Below are 26,742 nucleotides of genomic sequence, written 5' to 3' on the forward strand. Positions count from 1 at the left end.
GTTGGTAGTAATTTGTCAGCAGCAATAGAAAACGAATACACATTCCAATTTGAATAATTGGAATAGACAGAATGAATGCAAAGAAAAGACCCTACTCACATTCACTTGGCAAAAGGAACACTTTAAATATAAAAACCAGATAGGTTGAAAGTAAATAAAAAATAAAAAGGTATACCATGAAAACAAATAAGTATAAGTAGGCTGGAGTGGCTATTTTAATCTTAAATGAAACAGACTTCAAGGCACAGAGCATTACAAAAGATAAAGACAAATTTCATAATGATAAAAAGAACATGTATCAGAAGACAAAACAATTATAAAGATGTACGTACCTAATAACAGAGATTTAAAATAAATGAAGCAAAAATAAACAGATGTAAGAGATAAACAGACAATTCCACAATCATAGTAAAAGATTTTGACAGCACTCTTTCAGTAACTTGATGGAACTAAATAAACAAAAAGTCATTAAGGACATAGAAGATCTGAACAACACTGACAACCGCCTTAATCTAATTTCACATTTACAGAACACTACATCCAACAACTAAAGAATATGCATTATTTTTAAGGGAACAAGGTTCATTCAGCAATATAGACCATATATACTGGGCCATAAAAAACATCTCAATGAATCTAAAAAAAAAAAAAAAAATACAGAGTATATTCTCTGACCACATGGAACTAAATTAGAAATCAATAATGATAAAGTATCTAGAGAAATCCCAACTATCTAACTATTAAACACATTTCCGAATAATACATGGGTTAAAGAAGAAATTAAAAGGGAAATAAAATGTTTGGACTGAATGATAATGAAACTACAACATATCAAAATTTGTAGACAAAAGCTAAAACAGTGTTTACAGGGAAAAATGTCTAGCTATGTGCATAAGGTCATAACGTGTGTAAGTGTGTAGAGGGCGGGGGAGTGAGACATGTATTATGTAACACTTAACTTACAAAAATCTCTCTTACAGGTTGTTCCAGAAGGTACATAGTAGACTTTTATAAATGTGAAAAATTTTGTGTTATATACAGAAAGAAAATGTAGTTCAACGTATCGATGAACAGCATAAAGTGAGTGCAAGGCAAGTCTTAGCTCCTGCCAGATCAATCCAATCTCCTGTAGCTTCTCTTTCCATTCAGATTGTCCACACACAAGCTCATGTTATATTGGTGTTAATTTATATTTTTGCTACACCTGCTTTCTCCTTTATTATATTTTAAATACAACTGAAAACTGAACAAGTAAATTGAAAGCAAATAATAAAACCAGTTATATTATAAAAAGATTAATTCAGAACAACAAATAAAAATATTGAAGAAGTGTGAAGGCAGCCAAAGCCTTTCTTCCATTGTATGGAACTAGATTTAATTATGTCAACTCTGAAAAGTGGTTTTGAACAATAGTGCACTCTCAAAGAGCAAATGAAAAATTCTGCACCTTTAAAATCCACATTAAGCTTAGAAGTATACAAGTAATTTATTGAGACCTGTAGTTCCTAAATGTAAAGTTTGTGACAATGATTAATCTTCACACAACAGGAATTTGTTTAGTTTTGATTATGTTGCTACAGAAATTATTGGCAAGAGATAAAGTAACAGCAGTCAACAAACCTTTTTCTCAGTGTCATTGGGTGACTGCCTCTGTAATTTGTTATCCTCGACAATATTACTCTCCTTGTTTGTAGAGCTCTACAAAATTATTTAAGAAGTAACAGTAGAAAAAAAGCATCCACATAGCTAAAAAGGCAACATGCAGTTGCTCTCTATGAAATGGAAATGAATGCTTAATGAGGATGGAGAATTCAATTCCAAAAAAAAGTTTCCAAGCATCAAGCAAAGGTGTGATAACTGAAGTAAATGGGAAGTACAATAATACATAGCTAAAGTTTGCAGCAAGTTACAGTTCGCCCAGGAGATTAAAAAGTTTGCCAATTTTCTTGGTGTAAATATGAGTGATATAACTGTTGTTGATATAAAAATAGCAGAAATGTAAATATTCTTAACAGTTATGAGAAATTACAGAAAAAGATGACTAGGGAATAACAAAACTTTAACATGGATGGAGTGGATTGTCTTGGGAGAAAGTGTCAAATAGGCAACATATTTTAAAAAAATAAAAACAATTTCAGTGTCTCACTCTTTGCAAAATGGGTTATAACTTTGGGGTTAATGCAGTGAAATACTACAAGCTACCCCAAACCTATAGTTATGTAAAAGCTACTAGACCACACACACACACACACATACACACACACACTTTTAATTATTAAAAAACTGGGAAATGTTGATATAAGTATATATGTAATAAAAGTACTAAGCGCAAAAAACCATAAACAAAATTTAGCAAGCAAAATTTAGCATGTCCATCCTTAAGAACAAATTCTCCCTAAGATACATTACTAGGAAGTATGAAGGAGACCTGAGTTCCACCCAACCTACAAAGTATTTCTGTACCTGATGTAACGCAACACTGGAGGCATGCAAGTCAATAGTGGCCAGAGAAGGAATTCGAGATTCTGAAAGATTTTTGTTCTCTTTCCTTATTAGCCTAGAATTTCGAGCTGCATAAAAATAACCATAAACACAGTGAACAAATTAGACATTTTTGTTAGTTGTTCACATTCTATATCTGTCCCTCTATATGTACTTATTATACATAGTTTTACATATCTATTTACATACTTAAAGGCGTAAAGTTACTATAGATTTTTAATATTCTGTTCATTTAACATGCATTTTAAATAATGTAAACAAAAGGGCTGAAAAGGTAAAAGCATTATAAACATACCTATGCCTTCCAAGGCTCTTAGTTCAGGGAGATGATTATAGTTTAGTTCGGGCAAATGGACATCTATCTTTGAGTATTCTCTTCTTTTCTTATTTGCCTGAAGTAGGCTCTTTTCACTAGTGACCTAATATCATCAAAATGGTTAACACAAATGAATTAGCTTTGAGGTAAGTTGGGCTTCCCCTTTTGTAACTACTATGTTCAGATCCTAAAATTCATGGAATTGAAGGGTAGACTACTACAAAATTTGAGAATATCAATAACATACAAAACAATTTCATCTATTTCAAATCTCTTCCTCAGTAAATTATTTTAAATTGTTAACAAGTGGATTATTTGGTTGCTATGAGTTTCTACGTCTCCCTCTCCCAACGGTGTAAGTCCTGGCAAGCAGCAGAAGGTTAAAAGATGGGCATCACTGTCCTGGTCCTTCTGGCCAGCAAGGTCAAGCTTTATGACACTTGCTGAGCTCTTCAGCATATAGCTATGCTGTATTATGAAGACCTATGAAGTGCTACTGTCCACCTTGATTTTGAATAGTTCATCTTGTCATGTATATCACATTTCTTTGCTTGTTTTTTTGCTTTCCTAATATAGTGATGTTACAAATTTTTAAAATATTTGTCCTGTCATGCTCCTCAGAGTTAATGCATGATACTATCTCTTAGGAACACAGTTTATCAAATAAAGAATTATAACTTTGATTATTTTCTAAATATTTCTTAGTATTATTACTTCATAGTTGGTAAACTCTGAAAAAAATAATAAAGTGAAGAATAGTATATCACTTGAATTCTGTACCTTTATTACTTTGACATTCTTCCAATCTGTTTCATTTGAGAATGACAGAAACTCTATATTCTATCCACATTTTCAAAACACATGATGCATAGAAAGATTGTATGATTTGTTCAAAGAAAAGCTGCATATGTAAAATGAAATCATGTATATGTATGTGTATATACATTATATATATACATATAATGTATATATATACATTATATATATATATATATATATATGAAATGAAATACACACAGAGACATATAATGACAGCATTAAGCCACTGAGGTTCCTTAATGGCTCAAGTTTAATATTCTGTGAATTATGCCACTCTGCCTTCCAGAAAGTCTTCAGAAGTCTTGAAGTGAGCTTTTGAATTTCTTTCTTTCTTTTTTTTTTTTTTTTTTTCTTTTGGATGTTTCCATTTATTCTTTTAATAGAATAAGTGCTAAGGCTCTAAGTTCAAATCAGCTACAAAATAAAATAATTAGTCCAAAAAAGCTATCTGCAAGTATAAAAAAATAATAAGATTATAAGTTCAAACGATTAGATTTACACATTCAAAGAATGATAAGTAAAATACATCAGAGATGTTAATAATGTATTTATTCACATCTCAAAATTAGGGCATGAAGCATGGGAGAAGAGTATTCCTTTTCAACTTAAAAGTTGAAGAAAGTTTAGCTTTAGCTCTGCCTCCATTAATTTTCATTAAGAAAAGATTCCAGTGGGTTTTCTCCCCACTAATCTTTACCTCCTTTCTTGATTGCCTGTTCCAAAGTAGGATAAACAGAAATAAGATCTAAAATCACCAGCCAGCGCTGTTTATGTAATGCCTGAAAGAAGGCTAATATCGATTCCAGCAAAACTGTATTGAGCCAGCTACTTTGAAAAGCCTTGCTGAGCAAAATAATCTTCCAAAGCAGACCAGGAATGTAAAACACAAAATATCCACAAAGAAATCAAAAGGTAAGGTATATTGAAAAGGAGAGCACTATGGGTACAGAAATTGTAGACTAAGAAAAATTAAAAGAAAAAACAAATATGATGTCCAAATCATGAGAGACATGAAAAGAAGGCTATTTTTTCCAGCTTCGAGGGTAATGAAAAAGGTAGAGAAGGGAAATTTGTGAGAAAAATGCTCTTCTGGGAATATATTCATACCTCCCTTCCCCTGGCAGAAGAATTCATTCACATTTTTTAAGCAACTTCAATGTGCTAGACGCTGCTCTAAGATGTGGGGCAGAGCAGTGAGGAGAAGCACAAATCCTCACCTTGGAAGCTTACGTTGTAGTGGAGGAGACAGACAATATATAAATAAGAGGATACAGAGGATGTCAGTAATATGTAATGGAAAAAAATTAAGCAAGGAGAAGGGACAGAGAGTAATGGGAGACAAAATGAGTTATAATACTAGGGAAGACCTCGTAATAAGATTTCATGTAAGCCGAGGAGGAGAAAAAGCAAATTTCTTGGATTACCTGGGGAAAGAATTTCTAAAGCAGAGGAAATAACAAGTGCAAAAGCCCAATTATGGGAACATGTCTGGCCCTATTCCAGGAATAACAAGGAAATCAGTGTGGTCGGAATAGATTGATCAAGAATGAGAGTAGCTGGAGGTGGGATAGAGAGAACGGGGAGTGAGTCATTTAGGGACTTAAAGACCCTGTGAGGACTTCACTCTTTACTCAGATATGAGAAGCCAATGGAGGGTTTTGATTAGAAGAGTGACAATGATTTAACTTAACTTTAAAAAGAAGCATTTTGACAGCTATGTTGAGCATAATAATGCTCCTCTGAACCTTCAGAAGACATGAACCTTGTACAGGCTTCAACCATTACAATCTGACACTATGTTTTAATTTGCTGATCTTCTATTAGACCATGAGCTAGAAGAGAAAGATTGATTTATTCATTTCCAGTATCTTATACCTAATAGATAATCAATAAATATTTCTTAAATGAAGAAACAGAGTACTTTCACCACAAATCTGGTGTTAGTGAGATAAGACAATCTTCTCCTCTAAAAGAACTGATCACCAAGCATAAGGTTAAAAAAATTTACTGTTACCTAAAGAAATAAAACAGATGCCATTTTAATAACATCTTATATTTAAACTTCTAGACTTATAATACTTTATAAAACTTATTTAAACTTTAAGACTTTCACTTTTATGGTTATGATAGGCTGGGAAGATATATTGCCATATATTGCTGGCAACATCATAAATGAAACCTTATGTTTCATTTATGATGTTGCCAAATAAAATTCTGTTCTTCACTATCATATGTAATGTGAATCAAAGTCTAGAAATGACTTATGCTTGGTCTTCTACCAGTGAGAACAGTTTACTTACTGATGTGGTTACATTAATATTATAAATGCCTGATGGAGAATGTTTATTTGGTTTAACAAATGGAATACAATACTTCTTGGTTTTCTCATCCACTCTGTAACAACAACAAGAAAAATTCAAGTTAGAACCAGCAGTAACTATTTCTCAAGCACAAAACTAAATGATAGCATCAAATGACATGCAGTTTAATCAGAATTTAATTCCTATCCTTAAATATACTACGCACATAGATCTGGTAAAACGTTGTCCTTTACCACTATACTCATGCCTTCCACCCAGTCCCCAACTCCAACCAAATAAATTACCTTCCTTTCAGCAAAATTCCCAAAAGAAGCTTCTTTGTACCACTAAATGCCCACAGCCATACCATGCAACAACAGACCTTCAAAACCAATGATCTCTTTTATGATGACAACCTCCTTTCATGTTATAGACTAAATAGCTGTAGATTCTCATCTTAAACAATACTACTCTACTTTCTTAGAACTCAGGCTAAATTTTTTGACCAAATGCTAACAATTTCTAACACATAGGCCAAAAAGCCTTTTGAAACAGCAACCTGACAAGAATGAATAGCATCCAGAAGCCTGAGAGTAACACAATAGGGCTAAATTGACAATCACTTAAAATTTGCAAATATACCTTTAAACAATGTTTTGTTCTTATCTTCCAAATTCATACCTGTAGCTCTGAACTCCTGGGATAGTCCCCATTCCAGAACTAATATTGGAAGCTACTGCAGAAAGATTGTGTGTAAGTGGGGGAATTGCCATGCCTGGATTTCTTGTATGGTCCATGCTGCCATTGCTGCAATCTCTGAGGCTGGATGAAGGCACTGTTTTGATGTGGCTTGTCCCGTTGTCATGGAGACAACTGGCATTTGAAGTTCGACTGATTTTTTCAATTTTTTCTCCATCGATTTTTGATCCTTTTATTTTAAATACTTTAGAATCCTTAATTTGGGGATCAGCATTGGTATCCTGACCATTAATAAAAATGTTATTAACATTAATGATCTGAGGAGAATGAATCGCCTCTTCCTATAAAGTAATTGTCAACTACAACAGAATTCCAGAGATATCTTTTTGTACCCCTGTTCTTTTTCATTCTACTATGGAATTAAAATTAAACCTGAGATTTTTAGTCAGATATTTCCTTTGAATGGAAATGCAATTCACATTAGCTCTGATATATATCAAATTTGTATGATTTATACATATATCGAATTTATACATATTGCAGTGGGAAGAAACATGGAAAAGGAATCAAGCATGCCCACTTTTGTTCTTATATATTTAGAGCCAGGAAACGCAAAATTGAGAAGTTGCCTCTTTTGGTTCACTTAAGAAAATGGGAATAGATTCTGAATAAATTAAATACACAAATCTCAATTTTAAAATGCTTTACTTTACATAAAATTCTAAAACTTATAGTTTTCTCTAGTATCATTTAAGGGAAAAAATGGTGTACACATGTGTCTGTGTCCATATATTGGTATGTGGGTATGCACATGCATGTCTAAATGTTCTTGAATGTATGTGATTTCCTGACAAGCTCTACTGTATAGTAGGCACTCAATATATGATATGTTAAGATTTTTAAAATAAGTAATATCTATAAAGAAGATACATTTTTACAACGAAGCTAAAAGTGAACTTGTTCACCACTCAGAAATTTTTTTAATCTTCGTTTTTTTCCTCCAAAAACTTATGGATATATTAAATTTAAATTTTAATACACTCATTAGAATATGGACATTTACCTGTACCACAAGTGTTTTTCTCTCCTCACTTAAGGAGTCATCTTTTTCTTTTTCCTTCTTTCTGTTCTGGGATTTTTTAGATAAAGAAATATTTCTGGCATCTTTCTGTACTTTTAACTGTAGTTCCTGAGAAAACCTATATAAAAATACATTTGTCAATAAAATAAAACTTTATGAGAAAGATAAATGTAGAAAAAAATTGGTTTTCAAGATTTTTAAAAATTGAGTGTTAAACTAGACTATGTTATTTAAAATCAGAAAAATTATGACCTAGATTAGCAGTTCTCAAAAGGCATTCTGCAGACCCCCGGGAATCCCTGAGAACCTTTCAGGAGGTTCGCAGGGTCAAAGCTATTCTTATCCTAATAAGATGACTTCTTTTTCATCGTGTTAGCATTTGCACTGATGATCTAAAAGCAATGATGGGTAAAACTGTAGGCATCTTACCAAGAACTGAAGCAGTGGCACCAAACTGTACTAGCAGCTATTTTATTCTTCATAGCCACACATTCTCAGGTAAAAAAAAAAATAGGGGGAGGAGTGGGGAATGGCAGTTTTGTTTAAGTATGTTCTCAATTGAAGCAGTAAAAAGTATTAATTTTATTAAATGTAAACCCTTGAACACGTCTTTTTTTTATATTCGACGTGACAAAATTGAAATATGCAAAAAGCACCTCTGATGCAAACCGAAGGGAAATGCTTGTCTTAAGAAAAGCACCTGATTGATTGAGATACAATCTTAAACTAGCTACTTTTTTCATGGAACATTTTTACTTGAAAGAAAGACTGACAGAAAAACTATGGTTATTCAGACTTAGGGTATTTGGCAGAAATTTTCTTTTTAAATAATGAACAAAAAGGTGCTTGTTACTTCAAGGAAAACGATTGATAATATTTGTGTGAATGCTTAAATTCAAATTTTTATGGCAAATCAGAATTCTGTTAAACTTGTATCCACTACTTAGAGCTTAGCAGATTCCCAAAACTTAAAGACTTTTTCAATGAGAGAGAATGTGGCTTTTTGATATTATATAATGAAATATGTCAATATTTTAAAGATCTGCATAACTTAGCAAAACAATTTTTGCCAAATGACTAATGTATGATGTCACAAAAGTATAAACTGGTAAAAGATCTATTCAAAGTGTGAGACAGAGAAATGGATTTTAATGTAAAAGGGTAAAAAAAGTTCATTGATATGGTCTCAGATTCTACAATGCAAATAACCTTTAAGAAACTACCAATGCCGAGTTTTAGCATAGTTTCAAAGTTTTGGGGATAGAATCAAAGAAGAATGCCCACAATTCCCTAAAAGGGCTATTAAAATACTCTTCCATTTTCCAACAACATATTTTTGTTAGGCCAGGGTTTCTTCATATATTTCAACCAAAACAACATAAAACCACTAATTGAATGCAGAGACAAATATGAGAATCCAGGTATCTTTTACTAAGCTAGATATTAAACAGATTTGCAAAAATATAAAGCAATGTCATTGCCTCTCATCTTTCTATCTTTTGTTTCATCAGCTGCCCTGATGCCAGCAGCTCAAACAGCACAAGAGAATATGCCAGCAGCTCTGGCACCCACTGGTTTGGCACATCAAAGTCTCCAACACATCAGCAGTGTCAGCAATGTCATAGGACTGTGTGTGTTGTGAGTTTGGCAACAACAGAAGATGGCACCTTTGCAAATTCATCAGTATCCAAGATGATGGTATCACACAGCTAGTAGAAACATAGAGATCAATGACCTGAGTGGTAGATGTCACCACAGGAAGACAGAAAGAAAGGCATGAAATGCCTGCTTCATGAAAACCAAGATCCCTGATTTAGTGAATGCAGGGGACCACTCCTGTGAATTCTGTTATTGGTAAATATTTGAGATCATGTAAAAGTAGCTAGGTAGAGAAATAAGAGAAATACTGTTTGTTACTGTTATAGAGGCCTTATTTTAACTCTAGTTTGGTGTGAAATGGAAAACATGAGTTAGTACTATACCTCTCAGCAAATCCATCCATATGAAAGAAATCATGGTGCAAGAGCTCAGCACAGAAGGGTCTTTTGTCTGGATCAATATGTAAGCATTTCTGAAAAACCAAAGAATACATACAACTTATATATTTTTTTAATTGTCTATATTTAAATTTCTAAATATAGAAAATACCTTTTCATAGTCTATGAATTTAAAACATCTATAATAAATGATAAAAAAAAATAAAGCATAAATCTAGACAATGACCACCAATGATTGCCAATATCACAAAAAGAAAGACCACCAGATAGATATTCAGTATCTCTAGACGGAAATATACAAACTCTTATGAAGTAGTACTGCCAAAAAAATCAACCTGATTCTGATCAAGCTCTAGCTCCACTATGAACTGGTAAGAAATACAGGACACAGAAGAACATATTAAACTATACTATGTGGGAAATTCTAAGGGATGAACAACTACTTTCTTCAACAAACAAATGGCATGGTTTAAACAAAAAAGAAAGAGATGAATAAGAGCTTATAAATTAATAATCTTAAAAGACATATCAACCAATTGCTTGACATGCAGACTTCATGTGAATCCTAATTCAAACTATGAAAAAGAAATTATGAGAAAATCAACGAAACTTTGAGCATTGGTGAGATGTTGTATGATATTAAGGAATTATTGTAAATTTTTAAAATTTAAAGCCCTTGCAGAATGGAAGAGAAAGAACCTGTGCTTATTATTGTGCTAGAATCTTTACATAGATGATGTTATTATAATGCAAGTCTTGTTCTGATTAATTGGAACCATTCAATGCCAGTAAAAAAAAGAGAGAGAGAGAGACTCAATAAGTAGCTTTAAATGAACAGAAAAAGTTCTACAGATAATTAAGGTCTTTATAAATGAAAAAATATAATATCTGTGATTCACTTCAAAATATTCCCCCCAAAAAGTTAAATAAGATGTAGATAGTTGAACGAAGATTGTCAAAAGGTTGTTCATTGTTGAAGCTAGATGACAAGTATGTGAGGGTTCGTTATACTGCTACTCTTTCTACCTTTTTTTCTATGTTAGAAATTTCTATAAGAAAATATTTTGAAAGTTATATGAGTCTACTATAAGGGACATAAGTTTGGCAATATTTTTATTATTATTCCCTTTAAATCTTTTATAGACAGATAATAAAGCTGGCCTCAATGAAAAATATTTGCATTTGTTAGATTATGTAGAAAAGTAGAAAAGTACTATTCTAAGAACTTATTATAATTAGTTATAAGATTACTAAACTTTTTTATTGATTTAAATAACTAAAAAAGCAAAAAAATACCTTGGATAAATGTTATGTGCTCCTGGTGTCTTAGAAATACCACTAATAAGAATTTTTTGAGCTAATATATAATTCCAATGTCTAATTTTAGAGATAATTTGATCCATTGAGAACCTCCCTAATATCTTCCTCAATCAAATACAAGGCAAAGGTGATGACTATTTGTAAATTATCTTCAGCAAATCCAGTGGCTAAGCAAAAGCCCCTCACTCCATAGGTCATGATCCTATGCTCTATGCTTTATTTCCCTACTTGTCTAACCTTTTTATTTTCTTATCCTACTTCTCTTTTCCACTTAAACAAGTCTTGCATTTTAAACATTAAAAACATATTATGAGAATGTTTTCACACTTAAAACATGCTCAATAACGCTAAATGGTTTCTTAAGTGAAAATTTCAGGGCTTTATCTCTGAAGTTCTCCCTCCCACACATACACGAAATCATTTAAACTCTTTCTTAATGTAGAAAAATTAAAATCATTAAAATAAAAATTAAAATTATTGACCTGAAAGATCAACTAAGAAAAAAAGAAGAGAAAGCCAAGTCTCTGTAATACAAATTCCCTGTCAGAAAGTGAAAGAAGTATGAATGATTACTTTTGTTAAATCTATCACAACTTCAGAGAGTTTGGGATAGCGTCTTTCAAGAGGTTCCATTTCCTTGATTTCGGGCAACCTTACTCCAGCAAATGCAGGATTTTTATAAAACAGTTCCTGATGCCTTGGAATTAGATTACCTGGACATAAGAAAAACACACATCTCTGTCATTATACATCATATTGATAGGTAATGTGGAGTAGAGCAAAGAGTGGGATACAGCTTACAGAGCTGGGGCTCTCTCAGCAGGCAAAATCCACCAAATATAGTACTCTTACTGTGGTGGCACCTGGCAGTCTTTATAGTGGTTTTGACAAAGGCAGCTCAAGAAATTAACGCTCTTATCTCAACATACTCATTTAGAAAAGTTCACACGCCAGTATACACAGAACTGAAGACACAAAGGAGTACAGGAAAAGGAGAGGTAAAGAACATTTTATGATTTTTTAAATATACGTACCGGCACTTCATTTCTAACAACAAAACATAAAAGTGCTGACCAAAACAATGAAAATAGTAATAGCCATGTGGTCAGAATCTAAGCAGATAAATCAGTTCTACCATTTAAGAATTTAATTTTTGGTCAACCTATGTCTAAGGTCTGATTTGAGCACTTTTAACTTTATTCTCAACCTTAATATTTAATGGAGTATAAAACTTGTAAGAAAATTCTGCTGTAAGAAACTTATATTTTTTATTGAATTTCTAACCTGGAAACTTAAAATCCAATAGTTAAATAACCCCCTAGTATCTTACCATTGTTTCCATTTTGCAAGCTCCATCTCCCAACATGAAGTTGGTATTTCAATAAATGTAAGAAGACTTTGATAGTCTAGCTTTGAAATTCTTCCATCCAAAGTACTAACAACGAAAGTCATGTCCGCAGCAAGGTTAAAACTACCTTGGAAGTCTCTGTCCCCCAGACTGAAGGTGAGCATGAGGGTATAGTCATATTACACCAAATGCTTGTTGACCTAAGGGTAATAAGTGATCATTTGCGTCCTCTCTACATGTTATTTATTAAATGCAAAAGTGCAGAGAAAAATGTGTAACCTTTGATCTTTTTTTTAGGGGGAAGTGGAGTGGTAGTGGGGTAAGGGCATAATTAAGACCACATGTCACATAGACCAAAGCCAGACTGAGAATGAATAAATATATATCTGAAGTTTTCCTATTTACTCCCTACTTTGTGAAATCAATACACATAAAAAACAAATGGGGAAAAAACTCTAAAATTTAAAATGCGGGTATATAATCTTACCTAAACACATCATAATATGATATAGCTGATCAATATCAGAATCTCCAGGAAAAAGGGGTTCCCCCATGAGCATTTCAGTTACCAGACAGCCGATGGCCCACACATCAACAGCCCTAAAAGAAATGTGGTGTAAAATCTGGCATGTAATACGTTTACCATGACTAAATCTGTTCTGTATATTACTATTTAGTATTCTAGGTATTGAGAATAGTAGTAATGAGCCTTAAATTATCCATAAAAATATATTCCTTTATAAACTTAAAGTACTAAATCCCAATTTTATGTAAGTCAGATTTCCAGAAATTCAATCATGTGACATAGAGGGAAAAGACTTCTAAAAAGTCAAAACATTTATTATATGTACTTTATTCTGAAAATAAACCTTTTGGGTTTCCATTCGGAGCCTATTCATCCTTTGTTTACACATAATTCTAACCAGGTTGATCAGTCTATTTAACTAGACACTGAAAACTGCAGAAGGAAGGTGTCACTGGGACAACACATACATAACAACAGGGAGAACTGAAAATTAACAGGGAAAAAATAGAAAACTATCTTAATAATAAGTCACAGATCTTAAGGAATATGCTGGCATCATTAGCATAGGGACAACTACCTTGAAATTGCTAAAGATCATAGCTGAATTATAAAATGTTACAAAAGTTACAGTACGGCAGTAAAATGAGAACTCCGAGTAATCAAGAAAATATTAAATGACGTGTACTCTGAAAACAGAGAATGTGCAGAAAATATTTTAGAAAGATTTCTATAAAAGCAGTAAAAGTTACAATCCCTTCTTATTTTAAGAATTCATTTAGGAAGACAATTTGTGTTTTAAAAATATTTTATTCAATTATTTCTACTCCCCTTGCCCTCTCCACTTCTCCTCATTCCAACAGTATCAGACTTATCAAATAAATGTTATCTCTCTTTATAAGTTAAAAATAGCATATCTACTTCCAACCCACTGTAAAAAAACAGACAACTTGCTCAGCTTGATTTCTCTACCTTTAAAATAAGTATACTCACCTCAACTTATTTCACAAGAATGATCAAAGGGGAAGCACCAAAAATTATGAATCATTTTGCAAAGTTCCCTAAACTCGAAATTCCCTTCCAGTGTTAGGAGAATCTTTTATATCAGAAACATATTAAATCCACCCTCCCCCCCACCCCCGCACACACTTTGTAATGACTTACTTGCCATACTTGACATCACCAACCAATAGTTCTGGAGCTCTGTACCACCGGGTTGCCACATAATCAGTATAAGCCTCCCCAGGAGCTGCCAGTGTCCGTGCAAATCCAAAATCACATAACTTCACAACGCCAGACTGGGATACTAATATATTTTCTGGCTTGATATCTCTGTGTATAATCTAAGACAAATAAAAAATAAAAAACAAAACAAAGTATGACATACACTGGCACTTCAAGTCAAGCAAATTAATTACTTTTTGAGCACCTGCCATATGCAAGGCTCTGTTTTTGTACTTTTAATGAATACAGATAAAAGCATATAAAATTATCCCTGGCTTTAAAGAACCTAAAATCTAGCCAGGAAAGAAATAACATTTATGCTTGAAATTTTACTTAAATAATCAAAGATACTGGATGATATATATATGAACTACCAAATCAATTATTCTGTTCGTAACTGCTCTCAGGACTAAGAGAGTAAAGCTATCATTGAAGATTGGGTAGTCAAGGAAAATTTTTATGAAAGAGGTAAGATTGCCTTCAATACTAAGTATGACCTGGATAAATATAGAAATGAAAGGGAAATCCAAGTGAAGGTAACAAGGAGAGCAAGAGTGAAGATGGGAATGGATCAGGAGACTCTGGGGAAATGTTATTTCTAGAGTAGAGGTTATGTACTAAGGAGGAAGGATGCCTCAACTGCCAGCCTGAGAAGTCTGAGCTTGTGTCAAGGCCATGGGAAACCATGGAAGTGGCATGACTAATAAGATATTTAAAGAAGATGTTGGCCATACATAAGCTAAATCAGAGAGAGGGACTAGAGGCAGGGAGAAGAGCAGTGGGACAACTATGAGATAATAACGGCCTAAATTAGGCTGATGCTCAAAGAAATGGAAAGGAAGAGATATATATAGTTCAGAAATATTTTAAATCAAGAAATCAACAGAATTTAGGAAGTAATCTCGGATATTTTATTTAAAGCTGGGAATCTATAAGAATGATGGTTTCATGACCAAAAATGGAAAAGTCTAGAAAAGTTAGTTCGATTGAATAATTAGTAGTTTAGTTTTAGGCAAAGGGGCTTTTAGGTAGATTGCTGAGTACTGAAGCAGAGGCATTATTCAAGCAATCAGGATTGTAAAGAGGGTAAAAATTCTAGAGCTAGGCAAAAAAATCATTATACCTAATTCTCTAACACAAGTAAACTGTATTTTGAAAAATTTTTAAGTATATATATTTTTAAACTGTTTCAGAGGACAGCATCCTAAATGGCAATCTGCTATTGCTAAAGGCTACCAATTTCTCCTACATCCTAGACATCCATGGCAAGGTCACAGGGCCAGCCCCACACCTACCATTAGCATATATTACTTTTATAATCACACACAAAAAAATATTTTATAAAAGTGGCAGAATCAATGTGTTGAGTTACTCATTTTATACATTGTGTCATTTTACCTAGTGGTGCTTTCATATGATACTCGAAGAATATAAAATTATTGTGATAGACAACGGGGTAAGAGTAGGGATTTTCATACTTCACAACAGGCAAGAGAATCTGAACTAACATATACATGGATTTTTGAGTGTATGCATTTCATCAAAACTCATCACTTAAAATTTCTGCATTTCATTCAGTAAATGTTACCTCCAAAAAATAGCAAACATATATTAAACTCTACTTGATACGCATAGCTGACGTGTTTAGAGTTGAAGTGTACTGATGTCTGCAATTTACCTTCAAATGTATAAATAAATAAGACATTAATAGATAGGTAAGTAGATGAATAGATGAATAAATATGTCATAAAACAAATATAGCAAAACGTTAAAAAGTACAGAATCCAGTGGTAGATATATGTATTCACTGTACACTCTTTCAACTCTTCAGGATGGCCTAAATTTTTCATAATAAAATGTTGGGGGAAAGAATACACGTATTATGGCACATGAAAACTGGCAATATCAAAGTAACAAAGTTCATTTCTATGACTTTATTAGTCCAAACTTTATACAAGTATCTCATTAAATTAAATGACTGATATCTGGAGAGTTAATCAAAATAATTATTAAAACTAAATACTTACATTGTGACTGTGACAAAATCCTATTCCATTAATAATCTGAAATAAATACTTTTGAACTAGTTGGTAGTCTAGTCCATTTGGAAAGAGTTCCAAGTCATCAAGAATTGTATGGTCAACAAACTCAAAGACTAGGTACCATCGTTTTTTTTTCTTACACACTTCCAACAGATTCACCAAATTTTCGTGCCTCAGTTGCTGTTATAAAAAATGCAAAATTAGTTTTTACAGGAGCAAATGATTAGCAATTAATAACAATCTAAAATATATCTTAGCACAAGAAAAATATATAAATAAAATACAGAAATGGTATAATTATAAAAGTATATTCTGGCTTTTAAATTATAGATAAAAACCATACTGCTCTGTTCCCCACTCAGAGAACACAATAAAGCCAATGGGGGGAAAAAAAGTAGCTCCATCTTTGATGAAACTAAGTAGGACCTATGACCCCCTACTCACAACAAATGAGGTAAAACTATCCAATGTAGTCAAGGTCAAACAGGAGTATAGGAAGATACCAAGAGATCATCTGTGGCCACAAAGCTGGCAGAGCGGAGCTCTCCAAAGTTGGTAACAAACCCTGAAAAGGAAAAACCAAAAAACAAAACAACCCAAACCTTCTTTGATATAATGGGAACAAGGTTCCAGAAAACAAAACTAACTTATGCTGATTGCAATCAGGATATTTGTGACCTGAGTAAAGGAGGAAGGCAGTAGTAGCTGGAGAAGGCATGGGTGGTGGTGGTGGGGTTTGGGGTTTCTGGTTTTTTTTTTTTACTGTTCTCTTTCTTGATTTAGATGGCAGTTACATAGTGATATTCTTATGATATATACACATTTCTAGATGTATATTATATGTCAATAAAAAGTTGAAAGGAAAAAATGAGATCCAGACATAAAAGAACAAACTTCTAAAGCAGCAATTGGCTGACAGCTGACTTCTCAAGAGCCACAATGAAAGCCAGAGGACAAAACAATGTTATTTTCATTTTATTGAAAGAAAATAATTGCCAACCTAAAATTCCATACACAGCAAAAATATCCTTCAGAAATGACAGCAAAATACATTTCCATGCAACTAAAATTGAAATGTTTTATCTAAAGTAGATCCTCACAAAAGCAAATCCTAAATAATGTACTTCAAAGAGATCACAGATAAATAGTCTGAGATACAGAAAAGAACAAAGAAAGATAAATGTAAACCTAAATGAACACTGAACAATAATTATGTCTGGTATTGTCTAAACATATGTAAGGGTTAATATATGGTGATATTAGCAGAAGATAAAAGGGAATAACTAGAAATAAGTGTTGTAAGAAGGATAAAAATATTGGATATTGTTAGACTTTAACAAATGTCTAGGGTCAACACAAAAAGATAGAAACACAATGTATAATTTTCAAATTATTAGAGAGAAATAAAAAAATAAATGTAATAATCCAAAGAAATAATTTAAAAGACCCAGTAAGACAAACAGCACATATTAAGATGGTAGATTTATACCAAAATATATCAGAAACTATATGACATGTAAATAGACTAAATGTTCCAATTAAAAGGCAAAGATTGTCAAACAAGATAAAAAGCAAAATATAACTATGTGTTCACAAGAGACACATCTAAACAAAGATTGAGAAAAACTGAAAGGAAAAAGATGGAAAAAGATATACTATTCAAGCACTAATCAAAATTAAACTAGCGTGGCCTTACTGGTTTTAGAGAAAACAGACTTTAAGATAAAACATTACTATAATAGAAAGAGTTATATCATAATGATAAAAGATTTGATTTAACCTGATGATATAATAATTCTAAGCATTATATACTAATAATATAGCCTTTCTGTTTATAAAGTTAAACCTTAACTGAATTACAATGAAAGTAGGCAAATCAATAACCATGGAGGAATATTTTAACATAGTTCTTCTCAGTACTGGATAGAACAAGCATACAAAAAAAAAAAAAAAAAAAAAAAAAACTTCAGAAGATTTAATCAATGCAATTAACAAAGCTGGCTTAATGGAATACTTTTCAAGTACATGAAGAATTTTTGTTTGTTTGTTTACTACATTCTGAACCAATAACCAAGTATCAAGAAATTCCAAAGAAATAAAATCTTACATTGTATATACCCAGGTCATAAGGCAATTGTGTCAAAAGTAAATAAACAGAAGAAGGAAATCTAGAAAATTACCACATGTTTGGAAATTGAGGGAAATGAGAAAAATATTTTGAACTGCTAATCAAAATTTCTGGGACAGATACCAAACCATTCTTAGAAGAAAATTTATAGCCTTAAATGCATATATGAGGGGGCAAAGCCTAAAACTAAAGATGTAAGCATCTATCTCAATAGGTTAGGAAAAAGATCTGCAAAATAAACCCACTCAAAATAAGTAGAAGGAATGAAATACTAACGAACAAAAATTAAAGAAATAGAAGAGAAATACAGAATAGAAAAGATCGACAAAGCCACACATTAGTTCTTTCTAAAGATAAATAAAATTGATAAACTTCTGGTAAGACAGGAGAGGGAAGAAGGAAGAGGGAAGATGTACCATAGCAGGCCTGATACTGCTATCCTTAGAAAGATATGCTTGCAAAGTGAGCCCTTAACTAGTACCTGGGAACTTGGATTTCACTTCGTTTCCAGAATTAATAAAATGGCTCACTGTGCAAACCACATTGTTTATGCCTAATATCTGCCTTCCTTCTGGGAATCTGGAATTTTGGTATGGGCCAGGCAGAGGGTGTCTATGTGGCCACCCCCAATAAAAACCATGGCATTGAGTCTCTAATGAATTTCCTTGGTAGAGAGTATTTCACGTGAAGTAAGTGCATCCTGTGCAACTCCACTGAAGAGAATTCTTGGAAACTTGTGACAGTTTTCCTCTGGAATTCACCTCATGTGCCTTTTACCTTTGCTAATTTTATATTCTTTCATTGTAATAAGTCATAGCCATGTATACAACTATTGCTGAGTGCTACGAGTCCTCCTAGTGAATCATCAAACCCAAGGATGGTTTTTGGAACCTCCAATACGGATGCTAGCCAGATAGATAGGTAGATAGCTACATGGCTAGGTAGACAGACAGATAGGCAGACAGTATATAGAGAAGCAACAAATACTTTAAAAGTCAGGTTTAAATTCATGAGAAAAAAATGAATATGCATGAAAGAATATGCATATGTAATCATTTTATTTACTTCCAAAAAAGAAAAAATTTATACTTTAAACTTTGTTGTGGAAATAAAACAAATATAAAAACAGCGTTTTCCCCTAAAAATGTAATTGTGATCAAGAAATAACTTTTTTTTTTAACAAAATATATGTCTTTACTCACCTTTAGTAACTTGATTTCTCGCATAGCAATTTTTTTAACCATTTTGTCATCATCACTTTCTAAGAACTTCTTGATGGCTACAATTCTTCCACTATCTTTATTCCTACACTTCATCACCATTCCATAGCTCCCTTCTCCAACCAATCCTAGATTCTCATATTTTTCCATTTTAATTCAAAATCAGTAGGAATTTTTCTTGCTATAGAAACCAAAATATAAAGTTAATAATGTTGAGTATATTAATTTCCTCCTCCCTCCCAGCAAATTAGTTCTTCCGCACTTATTTTCCATATTAGAGTAGTCACTGTGTCGATGGCTGTACTGTGCTGACTCACAATTTCTTATTGTTTTCGATTCTAAGCTATGGCTTCAAAATATTCATATACATTAAAAAATAGTGCAAATGTAATTGAAGCCACTAACTTTAAATTTAATTTACTAAATGCCATGTTAATGAAATTCAATATATTTTAATTCAGATAAAGCAATACTTGAATTATCATACAAAACAATCACAGCTCATTTTAGAAAAACACGATTCCTTTTAGTGAAGATCAAATTTTTTTTACATCAGGTTTAAAAGATCAAAGTTGAAAATCTTTATGCACTTTCTACTCAAATGGGAAAAATATCTGTTCACAAAATGGTCACTTACCAAGTTAACACTAAGAAACTTTGCTAAACTATTTTCCTTTACTTTTCTTGCTATAATAATCAAATTCCTATAAATCGAACTTACGAAATAACAGCAATGACATCACAGTATATATGCAGATTTTTAAATTAAATACTAGTAGTACCAAATACAGTATTTCAAAAATCCTTTTAATGATTACTCAGTATAAGAATGATCATTTGAATTTTGTGTTTACAATTCTTTTACATCCCATTATATAACATTTTCTGGAAAAGGCAATCCTAATAAATATTTCTTACTTCAATAATGATTGATGAAGGTCCAGCAATCAGTCCATTACATATTTTGGTACAGAATAAAACTTTTCAGTCCAAATACAGATAGATTTTAATTCATAAGTTTTGATTGCCATGAAATATAAAATCTAATAAATTATAACTTCAAAGTTAAATTTATTTTTAAAATCTGATTTTGAAATTAAATTCTAGAAGCAAAATATTTAAAGAATCATGCTCTTAATTGGTTCTAAAAGCTTTGGGAGGAAAAAAAATCCTTAGGTAACTAGATATTCAAATGATGACTTATAGTTAAGTTTTTTTAACCTGACATTATAAAAACACTCATTTATAAAACTTGAAGAGAAAAAATATTGTTTTGTGTACTTATGGCAATCTAAAACTAATTTACTCAGATTGTGAATTGCGATGTTTTACTTACACTGATGACAGAGACAAAGCAAATGTTCTCTTTGTCCTAGCTAACTATGAAAATCTGATGTATACTTTCGGCAGTTTACATATAATAATTTAGGGTTTTATTATAGATAAATATGGAAAATCAGAAGACTCATCTGACATAGGGAAGAGGGGGGTGAAAAAATAAATCCTAGCCAACACTAACTCCAATTATTTCATTATTTTACTACCAGCTTTGATAGTAGGTTTTACCATAAACTGTTTACACAGTGGTGTCCCCAACACCAACTTTCCATGCATTTGACATTTTAACTCTCATTTAATGTCTGTTAACTATTTCTAAATAAAATGCCTGTGCTTGAAAAAAAGTTCTCAATGTAATTCTATCTCTCCTTTCCTTAACTGTTTTTCCTTCCATGAACACAGCATGTTTTATCAAGGACTAGATTTTAGGTTTATCATGTCGAGGGCAAAAATAGCTGGAATCTGTTACCTGGATCATTTAAAAACATTTTGCAGTTGGTGTCCTCGATATTTGAAAATGTAAAGTGAACAAAATTAAAATTACCTTAAACATGTCTAAGATGTCCTGAGGCACATCAAAAGCTAACATTATGCAAGTTGACTACTGCAAATTTATTCTTGCAGCCAACTGTACATTTGGTCACAGTGCATTGAACACACCTGCTTTTTCAAGTGGCACTGTCTATAAATACCTTAAAAGTATCACAGCCTAAAAAGCCTCTTATTTCCTGAAACAGTTACTCATAAACTAACTTTTGATGCTTTCTACTCCTAAATGTAAGGGTAATACAAACGATGCCTGGCTAATTGGCAATGTGGTATTTCTGGACGTGCCATGTAAGCATATGGTTCTAATACCAACAATTTTGATAATAAAAATAATGCCATTTTTTATTCTGATAGAATGAAATCTATTATAGACAAAAGAGCAAGATAATAGAAGCATTTAAAAGAATTATACTTACTGTTTCTTTAAAATCCTTTCACGTGGAAAGACCCAAAGGTTTTCAACTTGGAAACAAATTTGAGGTGAAATTCATCTCGCTCGCAGGTCTAAAACATGCTGACTAACAAACTAGCAATTTCAGTGCTGTTGATTCCTTCTGCGGACACGGACACAGGTCCCAGGTGAAGCAGGCAAAGAGGCAGATTGGCCTCGGCCCACCGCAAGCTCACTCTCAGAAGGACCGCGGGCCGCATGCTGTCGTCGTCAAGGCAACGGCCTCACTCTGTCCCCAACCATAGGCACAGAGTCTCTAGAGAGAAATACGCCCCGGGTCAGAATGCGTCCGCGGCAGGCACCAACACCTGTTAAGGACAAGGCTTGTACAGAAATTAGCTGGGGTGGGAGGGCACTGCCAACCTGCTCGCAAGGTGCCCAGAACCCTTCACTCTGCGAACCTGCTCTGCTCCAGCTGGCCCTGGGCGAAGGCGTTGGCCACCGAGCTGCAAGGGGGCGGGTCCTCACTGCGCCAAGCATCCCGTACTCTGATTGGCTGGGCCCTGTCGTCAGGAGCTGTGATTGGCTTAGCGCCAGCCACCCTTCCCCTTCACCTGGGGCTCGGCCCAGGTTATTCACTGACGCGCGGACGCTGGCATCCCAACACACCTACATTCTCAAGTAAGGAGACACCTTCTGCCTTAGCTGGCAGACCTGTCGCCGCCATGAGGCGGTTCTGGGGCTCACGGGGAGGGTAAAAGTATTGGTTTTGTAGGATTGGGAGAAAATGAAAGAGACCATGCAAAGAAAGAGCGCGACGAAGCGTTCCTCATACTTTCCCCGCTGGGCCTGGTAAGGTTCGGTCTAGGCGGTGGGACCAGTCTGGGCTAGGTAGGGGACGAGGGTGTCAGTCTAGGAGGTGATCATTAGTAGACGAGGCAAGGTGAAAGTAGGTGACGGCAGAACTGACGTTAGGACGAACCGTGAGGTCAGCTTGGGCAGTGAAAGAGAGGGAAATACTTTGGAGATAACAGAGAGGTAAGAGAGGACATGAATGAAATAGAAAAAGGGCTGGGACGGTCGGGAAACGAGAAGAGATGCGCAATGCTAGCCTATGGCAGCCAAATAGGGTGCAGTTGGAAGGTGAGATCTGCACAGACCACCTCAATCAATGACTAGGCAAGACTGGTAGGTCAGAATCATGCACGTGCTGAAATCACACAAGAAACAGGGTTTTCCTCTTTTCAAGGAATTAGAGGTTTAGGCCATACACCAGCAGTGAGAAGGCCTTTAGCACTGTTTTCATGGTAAATCATGAAAACTAAATGTTTTATAATATTTGGTCTCCATAATACCTTAATCCAGTTGAGTGTGTCCTGGATAGCAGATATTTTATACCCATAGTCAAAATTAAGGTAGTAACTCCTTGTTGTATACTAAGAAATAAACATTCTGGTTTATATTTTGTGTATTTGGTTAGCATGTATTAATCTTCCAGTGCTTGATCACCTTGGTCAAACTGCTTACAATCTAGTTCCTGAACCTGTAATAATGAGGACCAGACCTGGGACCTGGGTATGGGAAAATATAATTCTTTGGTTAATCCAAGGTATAAGTGTTAATACAGCAATTTAGCTCTATCCTTAGCTGTGGCAAAGTTGGAAGAAGCCATGCCCAATTTTGTTACCTCTATAGGCTAAAACAGAATCTGATGAACTTCTTTTATGAGGGGCAGATCCCCTTTTTTAGAGTGGCAAATCCAGGCCTGAAGCTTGACAACAAAGCAAAAATATTGTTTTTGCAACTTTACAAAAATATTCAACAACATAAACATTTTAAAGTCCCCTCTAAGCAGGAGGCTCTGAAGCTTAAACAACTCGTTTATATTCCACAGAGAAAACCAAAAGGATAAAGACTAAAAATACTGGATTTAGTGAATAGGTAACACTTGAGAAAACAATTTCAAGAAGAATTGAGTTTGAAAGCCAACAGTAAAGGTGACAAGGTGTTCGAGAATTACACACCCTAGGTAAAGCCATCTGCAAGTCTGCTGAAGAGAAGGTAGCATTATGTAGATGCAGGATTGAGTTTTTCTTTATAAACTGGGGGATCTTTGCAGGAAAAAAAGAATGGAGAGAGGTTTTAAAGAGCTAAGAAGAAAGAATAATGAAAAACCAAGGACAGGTAGTAAAGAGAAAGTAATAAAGTATGAAAAGAACTTTGTCTTGAAGAGGTTTAGCAAAAAGGAAAAAACTGAGAAAACTGTTGGGCAGACAAATTAGCTAGCCTAGATCTTCTCAGTAAAAGAACTTCATTTTTGCAAAGATAAGAGTTAGATTAAGTCTTAAGGATTTGAGAGCAGAAATTCCCTGAAATCGGTAGTTATGATAGAAGTTATTTTGATATGAAAGGAATTCAAATAGTAAAATGTGCCCACTTAAGTTACCATGAATTTACAGTGAAACCAATGGACTCTGATAGGACTTGGCACCCCCAGGGACAAGAATGAAGAAAACAGATAGTATGTAAGCTACCTCTTGGAGAACTGGTGGTGCAAGGAGATTAAATAAAGGAGTTAAGAAATCAAGGATGAGGAGGAAAGCACCATTAAAATGACTTGCCATAGGTTCCAGTTAGATAGAAGACAAATTAGGACAGAAGTTAGTTAATAAACTGAAAATAGAGAGGCACTGAGGGTGTAGAGGTCATCATAGGCATGAAGAATAAGTCTAATGGGAGTGAAATAGAAAAAATTAGTCAAAGAATTTAATATCTTGGAAATGGCACAAGATGATCAGTTCTAAAGAGTGTAAGGTTTGGCTGTTCCTTTGAATAACTGTTTAGTGAAAAATGTCATTGGAATTGAGTTCAAAGAAATTTGAGGTAATGGTATGAAAAGTCATGAACTTGTCATGAAAAATTGTAACATGACCTACCTAAGTGGGGCAATAGGGGAAGAAGTTGAAAGGGACATTTTAATCACTAAGGAAAGTGAAGATGCTCTAAAAATCTAAAGAAAACAGCATGAGGGCAACATGAGATTGGCAACAAGAAAGCTTGAGAGATGGTAAGGAAATAAAGGTTAAGAGAGGCTAAGGATTACATGACCCAGGAATTCCACGCCTAGGTATACACAGAAGAAAAATGAAAACTTATGGTCACACAAACACTTATACAAGAATGTTCATAGCAGCACTGATATTCATAATAGCCAAAAAGTAAAACTGAAATGTCCATCAACTGATGAATGTATGAATGTGGTATATCCATACAATGGAATATTATTCAGCCATAAAAAGGAATGAAGTATTGACAGACACTGCGACATGGATGAATCTTGAAAACATTATGCTAACTGAAAGCCAGACATAAAATGCCACATGATTCCATTTATACAAAGTATCCAGCTTTGGCAATTCCATAAAAACAAAAAGTAGATTAATGGTTACCAGGGACTGAGTGGGAGGTGGGAATTCGAAGTGACTACTAACAGGTATGGGGTTTATTTTTAGGGTGATGAAAATGTTCTGGAATTAAGACTGTGATAATGATTACACAATCTTGTAAATATATAAATATACTAAAACCCACTGCATTATACACTTTAAAAGGGTGAATTTTATGTATGTGAACTCTATCTCAATTAAAAAAAAATAGAATACAGGTATATAAGAAATGTATAGTCTCCCCAGAAATCTTTTTCAACAAATTTACATATTTTCCCTTAGAGGAGCCTGATTCTCCTCCTCGCATTAGCAATCGTCTCTGTTAAATGAATCTTGACAACAATCATTCTCTATGTATTTGACATCCCCAAAGGTCAGTTTTATGGGGAAAAAAAAAAAACCAACTCCTCTTACTTCGGTCTCATCAGATACTGATAGGCCATGGGTTTTTTGGCATCACTTCACTTGAGTCACCAAGAGTGTAAAATTTTCAGACAATAAAAAGTAAGGTTATTTTCTGTATATTATATGGAGCATGCAGCTATAAATACATTCCACCATTCTATTAAGGAAATGAATGGATTCATTTTGAAGTTCTGGTTCTTTGATGGAAGGACACTTGCCATAGAAAAGGGAATTCTGTTCTCTGCATAGAAGTTGATTCAGTGACATCATTACTATATTTTAAAGTGATTAAGACAACTAGAATTTGGGGACCTGAAGTACAATATACCATTTATTTTTCCAACATACACTGTATTTTGATGTCAGTCACCAAATACATCTATACTGTATCACAGTGTGAACCTGGAAAAGCCATTCCTCAAATGTTAAAAATAGCATACGTTGTTTGCACCGGTAACATGCCTCTTATAAAACCTCTCTCTCTCTAGACTCTACCAGATTCCTCTGTTCATCTTCATAGCAAAACTACAGGAAAAAAAGTGTGTTCATTTCTAATCTCCAGTTCTCTATTGGGCTTTCATCCTTATCACTTCATTGAACTAGTTCTTCTCAAAAGTCACTATGACCTACATCCTGCCAAAGCTTCTGCGGCAGAGATTACTAGCTACTCAAAACAAGCTGGTTTCTTTTCCCTGTATGTATGGCTTGTGTATTTTGTGCAAACTCCATTGCAGTTAGGGGTGGCCATGTGACTGAATTCAAGCCAAAGGAATATGAGATGTGCACCATTCCCAGTCCTGGTCCATAAACATCAAGATGATCCTCCACATTTCTTTTCCCTTTTAGCTAGCTATAACAGAGATGACTCCAGTGTGATCTTGTGAAGTTGATAGAACCTTAATCCATGTATCCCTAAATAATTTAATTGGGGATGGCCATACTACTGGCCTCTTCATTACCACTCTTCTATTAAATGAGGGGTGGGGGTAAGCATTGTGTTTGAACCATCAGACATCTTGGGGTCTATTTATTATAGCAGTCACACCACCCTAATTTGTTAACTTATTTGACCTCTCAATAGCATTTGACAAAAC

The 26,742-nt window shown here is 33.8% G+C and overlaps 1 protein-coding gene across 3 annotated transcripts in view; it reads right to left on the reverse strand.

Moving 5' to 3' along the window:
- CDKL2 (cyclin dependent kinase like 2) overlaps positions 1 to 25,009 on the reverse strand; it is a 30,489-nt gene extending 5,480 nt beyond the window's left edge. The window contains exons 1-13 of one of the 3 annotated variants that reach the window (XM_039845467.1): positions 22,259 to 25,009; positions 21,823 to 22,113; positions 19,502 to 19,700; positions 16,157 to 16,351; positions 14,070 to 14,248; positions 12,870 to 12,982; positions 11,608 to 11,747; positions 9,700 to 9,788; positions 7,700 to 7,835; positions 6,619 to 6,917; positions 5,938 to 6,031; positions 2,798 to 2,921; positions 2,464 to 2,570 (exon numbers count right to left, since the gene is read on the reverse strand). In XM_039845467.1, the coding sequence (XP_039701401.1) occupies positions 2,464 to 2,570; positions 2,798 to 2,921; positions 5,938 to 6,031; positions 6,619 to 6,917; positions 7,700 to 7,835; positions 9,700 to 9,788; positions 11,608 to 11,747; positions 12,870 to 12,982; positions 14,070 to 14,248; positions 16,157 to 16,351; positions 19,502 to 19,669 (1,644 nt within the window). In that variant the 5' untranslated portion in view covers positions 19,670 to 19,700; positions 21,823 to 22,113; positions 22,259 to 25,009. Of the gene's footprint in view, positions 1 to 2,463; positions 2,571 to 2,797; positions 2,922 to 5,937; positions 6,032 to 6,618; positions 6,918 to 7,699; positions 7,836 to 9,699; positions 9,789 to 11,607; positions 11,748 to 12,869; positions 12,983 to 14,069; positions 14,249 to 16,156; positions 16,352 to 19,501; positions 19,701 to 21,822 lie in introns of all 3 variants that reach the window. The other 2 variants (XM_039845469.1, XM_039845468.1) reach the window with 2 other exon arrangements.
- Positions 25,010 to 26,742: the final 1,733 nt, after the last annotated feature.

Source organism: Pteropus medius, unplaced genomic scaffold, assembly GCF_902729225.1.
Source record: "Pteropus medius unplaced genomic scaffold, Ma_sr-lr_union100, whole genome shotgun sequence".
Classification (NCBI taxonomy): Eukaryota; Metazoa; Chordata; class Mammalia; order Chiroptera; family Pteropodidae; genus Pteropus; species Pteropus medius.